The 13,039-nt window shown below is 46.9% G+C and overlaps 1 protein-coding gene across 5 annotated transcripts in view; it reads right to left on the bottom strand.

The window, feature by feature from the left end:
- CLCN1 (chloride voltage-gated channel 1) overlaps positions 1-13,039 on the bottom strand; it is a 1,161,279-nt gene that overhangs the window by 48,542 nt on the left and 1,099,698 nt on the right. For all 5 annotated transcript variants that reach the window (XM_085620355.1, XM_085620357.1, XM_085620356.1 and 2 more), the window contains exon 20: positions 6,080-6,118. In XM_085620355.1, coding sequence (XP_085476481.1) covers positions 6,080-6,118 — 39 coding nt within the window. The remainder of the gene's footprint in view (positions 1-6,079; positions 6,119-13,039) is intronic.

Genomic DNA, 13,039 nt, shown 5'->3' with positions numbered 1-13,039 from the left:
AAGCCCTGGGGATATAGAGGATGCCCTGCGCAGAATGTGGCCCGGGCTGTGGTTTCGGAAGAAGTAAAGCAAGGGGCACCGAACGGACGCTCTGACTCCACCGAGCACCCCTCATATGCTGGTTTTACCGCTGGAGTGACAACTCGGCCGTGAGACGAGGAGCGGCTATCAAGATGGCGGCGGCCCCTGCCTAGTGACTGCAGACTAGGGGTGGGCGGAATTTGCGAAATTAACTTTCGCAAATTATCGCGAAAATGTTTAAAATTATCGCAAACTAGCGGAAATATCGTGAAAATGCAGAAGTTTTTTTCCCGCATGTTCGCGAGATTTTCTGCATGGTTGCGGGTCGACAACTTACCCATGTGGTTGCTTGCGGGCGCGGCCATCTTGTTTTGAGTTGTCTCGCGGTGCATGATCGCGAGAAGAAAGACATGATCGCGCGATGCATGACGTCACTGCGGGCGCGAACTGTCGCGAGACAGCGCAAATGGCTAAAAACAATCCAACATCTCATGGAGAACGCGACCGGATCAAGAAAACTTGTCTGCGAACGCAGGGATTCAGGTAAGGCGATCGCGCGCGCGAGAATGTATTATTGTACAGCGCGAGCAAGAAACAAATTATTGCCAAGCTGCGGAAACCGGAAATTTTGACATTTTCGCGCTCTCCACGGAATGCGAAAATGTCAAATTATCGCAATTTCCGCGAACGGAACGAAATTTTCGCCCAGGCCTACTGCAGACGGATGGAGGCGATTCTCCTTTGGTTGCTAAACTCACCGGGAGTGCGCTGCCCTGACGATGGTTCGGCCCTCCACTGCCCGGGACCTGAGGGCGTCCAGTGAGCACAGGAGGTGCAGCAGCGGCGACGGATCAACAAGTTTGAGACCCTGCTATGCAGTGCAGGATGCCACTATTGCAGGTGCCCACTCAGCTGTCTCTCCTTCGCTGCTGATGGGTGAGGCGCTGTGACTGCTGGCGGCGGGTCTGTGTCCCATGCGCTGCGGGCCCGGCGACTCCACCCGTGGCTCTGGGAGTGAAGCGCACAGACCCTGACGATCGGTGGGCAGCTTTGGCCTGAGGAGAGTGAAGAGTCATCTCAGCTATCCAGGCACTGGACTACTGCATGCTGTCTGATGTCAAGACTTCGATTACAGCAGCGGTGAGGCCTAAGTACCAGGTGGGGGCGGTACCTACTATGTGAATCCCGACTACACTGGGGGTTGTTGATTTTCCGGAACCCTCCAGGTATTTTCTTATTTCTTATGATTCATTCGTTTTACTAGTGAACAGCCTGACTTCAAAATGGCCACCAAAAAGACGCCCAATGTCTTAATCCACTATTTCTGACCTGCCTGACCTTAAGATTGCAACTATCCATGGACTCCTCTTCAGATTCCCTCCCACCAAGAGGGCTGATAGCAGGAACAAGGGGTTGCCCCACAATTCTGAAGACTTTGGAACTGTCCTCTTCATTCTAAAACTGTGTTACCACGCAATACACCATTATTCCTAAAGTTACCACCATGGTGTGTGCCCTTTACCAAAGCACGCCTTTTTCCCCTTGTTGGGGAGGGATCCAGCATTTATTCCCTGGAATCTCAGAGACCCCCCTGAGAGAGTCCACAGCATACGGGAGCCACACACAGCAGTGGAGTGGGAATAGCGCCCCTTGCCAAAGCACTCCCTCTCCCCTTGTTCAGGAAGGATCCAGTATTTATGCCCTGGAGTCTCAGAGACCCCTCTGAGAGAGTAATCAGCATAAAGGTAGCCACACACACTGGAGGTGTGGGAATGACACCATTTCCACTGGGATCACAGCACTCCGGACGTTGGACACTGTTTTTCCTTGTCTCCCGGTTGCGTTTCTTTCACACACCCACCTCTGTCTGTCTTTCATTCTTTGTCTACCTCCCCTGCTCCTATCCTCTCTCCCCTGGATCTCTCCCCTTGCCTGCTTTTTCCCTTAAGTATATGTTTTTAACACATGTAACTATGCTCCAGCAACTTGTAACTATGCTCTGAAACTGTGTAACTTGTAACTATGTAACTGGTAACTATGCTCTGAAACAATGCTCGTCCTCATGTAAAGCGGTATGATACCTCTGGGTCTAGCCAGCGCTATATAAAAACTTTTTAAATAAAATAAATCACTGTTGGTGCCCCCACACCCCATGACCACCTCCTTGGATTCTCTCACTACCACCGGGCAAAAGTGCCCCCTACCTCTCCAATCATAAATTATTGTGAAACACAGCGCCCCCCTGAGGTCAGCGCTCCCTCCACAGATTAGCGCCCAGTGCGGGCGCACCAGTCGACCTGCCCTAAAGCCGGCCCTGAATGGTACTATTACACGCTGTCTTCCAGTTGAGGGAAGGGAATCTGCAGTTACTGACGGTTTTAACTCTTTGAAGTGGAAACTGCTGTTGCACCCTGCCCTTTGGCGAGGTGGGGAGGGACTGCAGCTGCAGGGGGCCTTGCATTTACTGGCCCTGTGGAGAGGTGTCCTACCTTGTCTTGTAGTGGCAACATGTGGAGGGCTCACAGATCTTAAACAGTGGAGAAAAGCATCACACCCTCGTGGTATAGCTACACAGAGTCTGGCACGGCTCCGTACAGTAGAGAAAGGTTTTAAACCCTTGTGGTATAGCTACACAGAGTCTGGCACGGCTCCGTACAGTAGAGAAAGGTTTTACATCCTCGTGGTATAGCTACACAGAGTCTGGCACGGCTCCGTACAGTAGAGAAAGGTTTTAAACCCTTGTGGTATAGCTACACAGAGTCTGGCACGGCTCCGTACAGTAGAGAAAGGTTTTAAACCCTTGTGGTATAGCTACACAGAGTCTGGCACGGCTCCGTACAGTAGAGAAAGGTTTTACATCCTCGTGGTATAGCTACACAGAGTCTGGCACGGCTCCGTACAGTAGAGAAAGGTTTTAAACCCTTGTGGTATAGCTACACAGAGTCTGGCACGGCTCCGTACAGTAGAGAAAGGTTTTAAACCCTTGTGGTATAGCTACACAGAGTCTGGCACGGCTCCGTACAGTAGAGAAAGGTTTTAAACCCTTGTGGTATAGCTACACAGAGTCTGGCACGGCTCCGTACAGTAGAGAAAGGTTTTACATCCTCGTGGTATAGCTACACAGAGTCTGGCACGGCTCCGTACAGTAGAGAAAGGTTTTAAACCCTTGTGGTATAGCTACACAGAGTCTGGCACGGCTCCGTACAGTAGAGAAAGGTTTTAAACCCTTGTGGTATAGCTACACAGAGTCTGGCACGGCTCCGTACAGTAGAGAAAGGTTTTACATCCTCGTGGTATAGCTACACAGAGTCTGGCACGGCTCCGTACAGTAGAGAAAGGTTTTAAACCCTTGTGGTATAGCTACACAGAGTCTGGCACGGCTCCGTACAGTAGAGAAAGGTTTTAAACCCTTGTGGTATAGCTACACAGAGTCTGGCACGGCTCCGTACAGTAGAGAAAGGTTTTACATCCTCGTGGTATAGCTACACAGAGTCTGGCACGGCTCCGTACAGTAGAGAAAGGTTTTAAACCCTTGTGGTATAGCTACACAGAGTCTGGCACGGCTCCGTACAGTAGAGAAAGGTTTTAAACCCTTGTGGTATAGCTACACAGAGTCTGGCACGGCTCCGTACAGTAGAGAAAGGTTTTAAACCCTTGTGGTATAGCTACACAGAGTCTGGCACGGCTCCGTACAGTAGAGAAAGGTTTTACATCCTCGTGGTATAGCTACACAGAGTCTGGCACGGCTCCGTACAGTAGAGAAAGGTTTTAAACCCTTGTGGTATAGCTACACAGAGTCTGGCACGGCTCCGTACAGTAGAGAAAGGTTTTAAACCCTTGTGGTATAGCTACACAGAGTCTGGCACGGCTCCGTACAGTAGAGAAAGGTTTTACATCCTCGTGGTATAGCTACACAGAGTCTGGCACGGCTCCGTACAGTAGAGAAAGGTTTTAAACCCTTGTGGTATAGCTACACAGAGTCTGGCACGGCTCCGTACAGTAGAGAAAGGTTTTAAACCCTTGTGGTATAGCTACACAGAGTCTGGCACGGCTCCGTACAGTAGAGAAAGGTTTTACATCCTCGTGGTATAGCTACACAGAGTCTGGCACGGCTCCGTACAGTAGAGAAAGGTTTTAAACCCTTGTGGTATAGCTACACAGAGTCTGGCACGGCTCCGTACAGTAGAGAAAGGTTTTAAACCCTTGTGGTATAGCTACACAGAGTCTGGCACGGCTCCGTACAGTAGAGAAAGGTTTTAAACCCTTGTGGTATAGCTACACAGAGTCTGGCACGGCTCCGTACAGTAGAGAAAGGTTTTACATCCTCGTGGTATAGCTACACAGAGTCTGGCACGGCTCCGTACAGTAGAGAAAGGTTTTAAACCCTTGTGGTATAGCTACACAGAGTCTGGCACGGCTCCGTACAGTAGAGAAAGGTTTTAAACCCTTGTGGTATAGCTACACAGAGTCTGGCACGGCTCCGTACAGTAGAGAAAGGTTTTACATCCTCGTGGTATAGCTACACAGAGTCTGGCACGGCTCCGTACAGTAGAGAAAGGTTTTAAACCCTTGTGGTATAGCTACACAGAGTCTGGCACGGCTCCGTACAGTAGAGAAAGGTTTTAAACCCTTGTGGTATAGCTACACAGAGTCTGGCACGGCTCCGTACAGTAGAGAAAGGTTTTACATCCTCGTGGTATAGCTACACAGAGTCTGGCACGGCTCCGTACAGTAGAGAAAGGTTTTAAACCCTTGTGGTATAGCTACACAGAGTCTGGCACGGCTCCGTACAGTAGAGAAAGGTTTTAAACCCTTGTGGTATAGCTACACAGAGTCTGGCACGGCTCCGTACAGTAGAGAAAGGTTTTACATCCTCGTGGTATAGCTACACAGAGTCTGGCACGGCTCCGTACAGTAGAGAAAGGTTTTAAACCCTTGTGGTATAGCTACACAGAGTCTGGCACGGCTCCGTACAGTAGAGAAAGGTTTTAAACCCTTGTGGTATAGCTACACAGAGTCTGGCACGGCTCCGTACAGTAGAGAAAGGTTTTACATCCTCGTGGTATAGCTACACAGAGTCTGGCACGGCTCCGTACAGTAGAGAAAGGTTTTAAACCCTTGTGGTATAGCTACACAGAGCCTGGCACGGCTCCGTACAGTAGAGAAAGGTTTTAAACCCTTGTGGTATAGCTACACAGAGTCTGGCACGGCTCCGTACAGTAGAGAAAGGTTTTACATCCTCGTGGTATAGCTACACAGAGTCTGGCACGGCTCCGTACAGTAGAGAAAGGTTTTAAACCCTTGTGGTATAGCTACACAGAGTCTGGCACGGCTCCGTACAGTAGAGAAAGGTTTTAAACCCTTGTGGTATAGCTACACAGAGTCTGGCACGGCTCCGTACAGTAGAGAAAGGTTTTAAACCCTTGTGGTATAGCTACACAGAGTCTGGCACGGCTCCGTACAGTAGAGAAAGGTTTTACATCCTCGTGGTATAGCTACACAGAGTCTGGCACGGCTCCGTACAGTAGAGAAAGGTTTTAAACCCTTGTGGTATAGCTACACAGAGTCTGGCACGGCTCCGTACAGTAGAGAAAGGTGTTAAACCCTTGTGGTATAGCTACACAGAGTCTGGCACGGCTCCGTACAGTAGAGAAAGGTTTTACATCCTCGTGGTATAGCTACACAGAGTCTGGCAGGGCTCCGTACAGTAGAGAGAGGTTTTAAACCCTCGTGGTATAGCTACACAGAGTCTGGCACGGCTCCGTACAGTGGAGAGAGGTTTTAAACCCTCGTGGTATAGCCACACAGAGAGTCTGACACGGCTCCTCACAGTGGAGAGAGGTTTTACACCAGGCTTGTGAGGGGACATGCAGACGGAGGGTCTCCCATGTTCTTGCAGTTCAAGGGAGCATCAACACCTCTGCTTTAGGGTGACTGGTGGGACTGAAGCTACAGAGGGCCTCAGCTCCTCTTGCGGTGGGAGAGCTGTAAGTCTCTGACCTTGATGCTGGGAAGAGAAAGAGGGTTATTTTCCTGTTCTCTTGTCATTGCTACTCACCTCTTCAGGAGTCATTGTGTCCAGAAACTCCAACGAATCCTGCAGAAAAAGCAGAGAAAGTGATCAGTGGCAATAAGATGGATACGTTCATTTCAAACAAAACCAGCACTCCAATCTTCATGCCAAATCAGGGACTATCTTCTGGGTTAACTCCCACGACCTGCATCTTTACAAAAACCCAGTGCCTACTCACCAGAGTAAATCCACCACCTGCATCTTTATACTAGCCCAGTGCCTACTCCATGACCTACACCTTTACACCACATCAGTGTCTACTCACTAGAGTAGCTCCTACCACCTACGTCTTTCATATCACATTTAAGCAAAGCACTGCCCACTTGCCAGAGTATACCCCAACATCTGTAACTCTATACCAAACCAGTGCCTATTCGCCTGAGTATACCCCAACATCTGTACCTCTATACCAAACCAGTGCCTATTCGCCTAAGTATACCCCAACATCTGTAACTCTATACCAAACCAGTGCCTATTCGCCTGAGTATACCCCAACATCTGTACCTCTATACCAAACCAGTGCCTATTCGCCTAAGTATACCCCAACATCTGTACCTCTATGCCAAACCAGTGCCTATTCGCCGGAGTAACTCCCACCATCTGTATCCTTATACCAAACCAGTGCCTACTTGCTGGGGGTAACTCCCAGCATCAGCAGCTTTATACCAAACCAGTGCCTACTGGCAGGGGTAACCCTCACCACCTGCACCTTAATACCAAACTAGTGCCTACTCACAGAAGTAACTCCTACCACCTGCATCATTATACCAAACTGGTGCCTACTGGCTGGGGCTGATTCCCCCTTTATCTGGGGCAGAGGGCAACTACACTGGACCAGTGGGAAGTCAGAGTTGCCCATAAATCTGGAAATATGTTTGTTAATTTGAAAAAAATGCAAGTAAAGGAGATGAGAAAAGAGTTCTGTAAATAGAGTCCAGGAAAAGACTACAGAGGATGAGAAGCAAGTCCTGGCGTTAGACAGAGCCAGCTCTTTAGGTAAAACCGAAGAGAATTCTGCAGAGACTTTTACATCTTTTGGTTCCGGGTATAATCCTTCCTGCTTCTTCATCAAAATGAACGAACACCTTCGATTCCTGTCCACTGCCATGCAACATTGATGTCTGCGAGGAAGAGTGAAGTAATTGTTCCTGGAAATGCTGAGCCAGAGGATTTAAGTGGAAAAGTACAAAATAACGTCTAACTAGTAAAACAAGTTCTCTTATAACTGTGACAATTGTTCCATGGGCAGGACAGCTCTTCCGGTCAACCTGCTGCTAAGCAGTACAAAGTACAGAGGTTTAATGTATATGAGAAGTCATTTGCTAGAAAAAAAATGATGTGCTCCTGTGGATTCCCATGTACAGGAAATATTTCAGGAGACCTAAAGCAAGAATTGCAGAATGATAAGGATAGTCTAGAATGTTGTTGTCATCTAATCACTGGAACAAGCCTTTAAAATGTTAAAGCTTTGAATTTAGATTGAAATAATGTCTAAGACTCAAGGTGGTCTGCACAGAAGAAACTGAGCACTCCACTTCCAGTGGGACTCAATGTCAATGAAGAGCTCTGGTCTGGCTCTGGGGCAGAGGCCTCTGAAGGGAGTCATTCCTGGATGTTCCTCATCCTTCTTTCTATTACAAATGCTCTCCTGGTCCATGTCAATGCTAAGTTTTCACTTTTCTTGTTTTGCATTCTCTGTCATGCTGATTGACTGTACAATCATTGTGGATTGGGTCATAAGATAATCTATTTGTCAATTTCAGAGCAACAAAATTTGGAGGATAACAAATGCATACAGGCATGAATAAAGTTGACAGTCTGGCAACGGTTTGCTTGTATTATGCACAACTGATGGTGTTGAAATTCGAATGACTTGAGAAATGTCATGGAATACCAAGAATGTAGTTAGTTTGACATAGTGGGAAAGGATTACTAAATGACTATATTTGATTTTTAATTAGCAGCTTAAATGACAACAGATCATACAATCACAGAACACTTTTCTCGACACCGACGAATGGTTTTCTCGCTTGCTTCAGCAATAGTCTGGCAGCATGATCGGCCGACGCGTTCCTCTCACACTTCAGGAATATGAATAAGGGCCGAGGAACACCATTTTCAAACCCTTACTCAGATGTGTGGATCAGCATTAGCTTGGCCCCTCTCTGGGATTCCTGCAATTCTCTTTCGTATCTTTGTTTTGATGTTATTTACAATCACTCACTGTATAATTATACTGCACTTTCAAGCACAGTCTTTTTTTAAACTAATCCCCTAATAAAGGGTATTCCTGCCTCTTAATGTTTTAGCTCTACAGTCCTAAACTAAAGGAGGGAACATTCGATATCAGTATACTAAAAAATAAAAATGCAAGCTGGTTATAATGCTGCCTTCAGGATACAATGGCGACTCTCAAAATAAAATGAAAAGAGAATCAATATTTCATTAAAGACACAGAGCCTACCATTATGCATTATAACTTTTAATGCCACTCTGCAGCACCTTTAAAGAACATTAACAACAACAATGTAGAGTTAGAACAGCACTGTCCATACATAATCTCCTCTCAGAACTCGCCTCCTCCTTAAATGTGTCTAAAAACGTCTCCTTCTTTCCTTTGCTAAACTATCCGCAGTTTTTGTCCTCATCTCCTCTTCTCTATGAGTTTTCATTTCATTTCATTTCATTAGTCTTTATTTCGATAAAACTTTCATCATAAAAGACATTTGACAGCCAAGATAAAAAAATACAATCACAATAGTTTTAAAAACAGAAGATCACGAACACAATGTCATTTAGATAGTCAGATGCCTCCTATGTCTGATTGTCCAAACCCAGCCTAAAAATGTGGCCACTGCGACTACAACACATTCGGCTGAATCATATCTTAAGATTCTGAGGGCAACGTATCCCTGTCTTGTTCCCAGGGTGCGACAGATGGGTTTCAGCCATTTAGCCCTGGGTGCCGCATATGCTGGACAAGCAAAAAATATATGCCCAACTGAGTCAACACAGCCTAAGCACCAACTACAAGAATCGCGGGACCCGCCTTTCCATTTTTTTGTAAATAAATTGGTGGGAAGGGAGCCGACCCTGAATTGGTGATAGAGTTTTCTATCACTGGGTCTGGTGATAATGTCCCAGTAGTCTTCTAACAAGGGGACTGTTTTATGTTCAAAGAACCTACCAGACAATGACTCAGGGGAAACTGAGGAAATATGTTTTTGGGTTACCGTAGACCAATAGAGATCTTTAAATTGTTTTTTTGGTGGAAAAAGATTGTTAGCTAGGTCTGTCCAAAGGATACCCAAACCCATAGATTCCAATAATAGTCGAACGTGCTTGCACCAGGAGATGTCGCCGGCTCCCAGGATAGAGCGGACATCCAGAAAAGCTTTAGCGTAAAAGCCTAATTCCGGTATTGTCCATAATCTCCTCCAAAAAGCCAGTGGATTGAACCTGGCGATATCATCAAAGGAGTGGCAACCGAGATCCAGCAAAAGCGGTTTCACTGGGGTACAGCTGGGGAGGCCCGTAAGTTTTCAAAAAAATTTGTATTGTGCTGAGACCAGGGGAGAAAGGTCGGCAAAACCCCAGAGTTCCGCACCATACAAGATTGCTGAATTAATTCTTGCCTCATAAATTTTGATGGGGGGACCTATCATTTTTGTCTGGGATTGCTTGTGTTCCTTGGCCAAACAGCCCGAAAGTTGAGCAAATTTAAGAGAAAGTACATCTATTTGTGGCCTCCAGTTCAGTTTATTTTCAAAGACAACCCCCAAGTAAGTCATAACATTGGTTCGTTCCAATATGTCCTTGTTCATACACACCTGGCCTTTCACGGTTTTCCCTTTATTAAAAACCATATATTTGGTTTTAGAGACGTTGACTAGCAAGTCATAATCGGAGCAGAATGTGGAAAATACATTTAAAGCCGACTGCAACCCTGACAAAGTCTGGGATAAAAGTAGGGTGTCGTCGGCAAACATAAGGAGGGGTATTTTAGAACCACCCAACGTGGGGGCGTCCGTTGAAGTATTAGAAAAATATTGCACGACTCTATTTATAAATAATAAAAATAGAGTTGGCGCAAGGACGCACCCTTGTCGGACACCTCTACTAACATTAAATCTGTCAGTAACCTGACCTTGGTTCCCCCAACGCGCTTGAGCAAATTTATTTTCATGCAGCCTAATGATGATGTTTAGAAGATCCAAAGGCATCCCAAGCACCGCTAATTCGCCCCATAGTTTGGTCCTATTGACTAGGTCGAATGCAGACCGTAGATCTACAAAAGCAGCATATATTGTGCCACCGCAGAGATAAACCGTTTTCCAGACAATCAGTTGGAATTTGAATGCCTGGTCTATGGTGCTAGTGCAAGATCTAAAACCTGCCTGCAGTGGCGAGATGATATCTTCCTGCTCGACCCAAGACTGGATCCTAGCCAGGATCATTCTTGCAACTGTTTTTTGGACCGAATCTATGAGGCTTATTGGGCGGTAGTTCCCCGGACATGAACGGTCACCTTTTTTAAAAATGGGCAGAATCTCGGCACCCTTCCAAGATTCTGGAATGGCAGCCCCCTTGGCAATAGCATTTGCCAAGAAGACAATGTAGGGCGCCCAGTTGCTAAGGTCGGATTTAAAAAGATCCGCGGGGACACAGTCAATTCCTGGAGCCTTGCCACTAGGTACCTTCAATAAGGCCATCTTAGCCTCTTCAATATCAAATTTAAGGTTCATGGAAGAGGTCAAGTCCCAACTTAAAGGGAGAGCAGGCTGAGCAGCCAAGTTACTTTCCGAAAACTGGGATTTGTAATGTGATACCCAGTTATCCGGGGAAACATTGTTGGAGGGGACCTGTGCACTGGGTGTATTACCCCACTTCAGAATATGCCAAAACAAGGTGAGGTTCCTATGTTTGCTAGCAGACAAAACGTCGCTCCAGTGATCATTGTCCCAATCACGTTTCGCCTGAACTTTGGCCTTGGTGTAAACTTTCCTTGCGGATTTAATAACTGCCTGGTTTTTGGTATTAATGGCTTTTTTAAATTTACTATAAGACTCCCGGCAGTTTTTATTGTACCACGAGCCTGGCTTAGAAATGGTGGGTATCGTGGCCTTACAGGGTTTGGAAAAGAGGGACTTTAAGTCAGAAAATAATTTTGTATGTATATTTGTGGATTCACCAACGACATCATTGATATCCCGAAGAAGCTGGAGATCTTCCAGCGTGGTGGAAACTTTAAGGCTAATCTCAGAGAGTATTACACTATCGTGGGCAACCTTTTCCCAGCGCACTCTCCGTTGGTTATTGGTTAAGAGGGCTTTGGCAGTCACAATCTCGGAATGAGCACTTCTGTAACGGGGAGAGAGCAGAAGTGACAAGACTAGAGGGTTGTAGTCACTCTCTGGACGGTCACAAACCACCATGTCACTTAGGGAGGACCAGAACTCCACCTTTATTAAAGCATAATCAATTCTGCTACTGCGACCACGACCAGCTGAGAATGTTGCCTTACCATTCGCATCGGAAGTGGTACGTCTGTTGGCAGCCCTAAAACCGCGCTCCATACATAGGCTCATCCACTGGACAGCGGATTCGGTCCACCGCTTGATGGGTGGAAGATCAAGAGGGGGGATTTTAAAAGTAGAATCAACTTCCAGGGTCAGGGAATCCCAATCAGGGAACATCGGCTCAAAACAACAGTTCAAGTCACCTACTATTACAACGTTGGAACGGGGGTCAACAGTGTCCAGAAACCCGTCCAGTTGTAAGGAGGTATTAGTGCCACGTCCACCAGGGAGTCCCCTGTTATAAACGTTGATGATTAAGATTAAGGGTTCATCATTGCAGTGCAGAGAAATGATCAGTAGATCGGGATTGTCAATTGCCATTTCTGTGAGTTGATACTTCAAGGTTTGCCTAACCCAAATGCAAATTCCGCCAGAGGGGCGGCCCCTCGTACCACTAGAGGCCCCCTTTGAAAAGTTCACATACCCAGAATAGAAAATAGGGTCAACAGCCCACGTCTCCTGAAAAGCCAGGATATCATGGGAAGTTACCCACGCAGACCAGTCCTCTATGGTTAATTTACTGCGGAGACCAGCAATATTCCACGAGGCCAGGGTGAGGGCAGGGGAGCTATGGGGGGCTGAGGGCAGTGGGGTACGCAATGGACTCAAGGCACCTTGAAAGTTTGCAGTATTTACAGATGCCGTACTCACAATTACAGGGACACAAAAATCAATGGAAAGGGTGGGAGATTTAACAATAAGCGACTCACCATCAACTGCTACCGACATAGTTTTTGAGACGTTGGCACTGCTGATGCTGGGGGGCGGATAGGTATCCAAACTCACCATAACGGGAATAGAAGAGTTAGAATCCTTGTAATGGGCAGCCTGAGCAGCACGGACAAAGCCAAAAGGAAAAGCACCCCGATCCATATTGGTTCTCCTAGACCCACTCCAACCAGCAAAACAATAGGGAACTGGGCCAACAAGGGGCCTAGACACACAGCCCTCCATGTGGGAATTAGAGAATGGTCAATCAACCCCGTCTAAATTGCTCAGGGGAGCATAAATGTTGGACAAAGGGAGGTGAAAGTCAGAGCCTGGCGGGCGGCGGAAGCCCCTGTTGACCCTTTCCCAACCAGATGACATGGCACCGTGTAGAGCACCTGAGTCACGGGGATAAAAATGTGACAGATCCAGGGCAGATATACCAGTGGCGCACAAAGTATTTGGCTGGGAACATATGTGACTCACTATCCTGGGGTCCCGAAAATTAATGATCACACAATCACCCTCCACTCTTTTGACCCCATTTCCCAACCAACACACTCTGCGGATAGTCAAGATTTCAGCACAGGAAGTAGCCGGTAAAGGTCTATTTCGATTTAACCAGTGGATGACCTTATTCTTCAGTTCACTGTGGGAC

Source organism: Triturus cristatus, chromosome 7 (genome assembly GCF_964204655.1).
Source record: "Triturus cristatus chromosome 7, aTriCri1.1, whole genome shotgun sequence".
NCBI classification, from domain to species: domain Eukaryota; kingdom Metazoa; phylum Chordata; class Amphibia; order Caudata; family Salamandridae; genus Triturus; species Triturus cristatus.
This window is presented reverse-complemented; position numbering and strand designations above follow the sequence as displayed.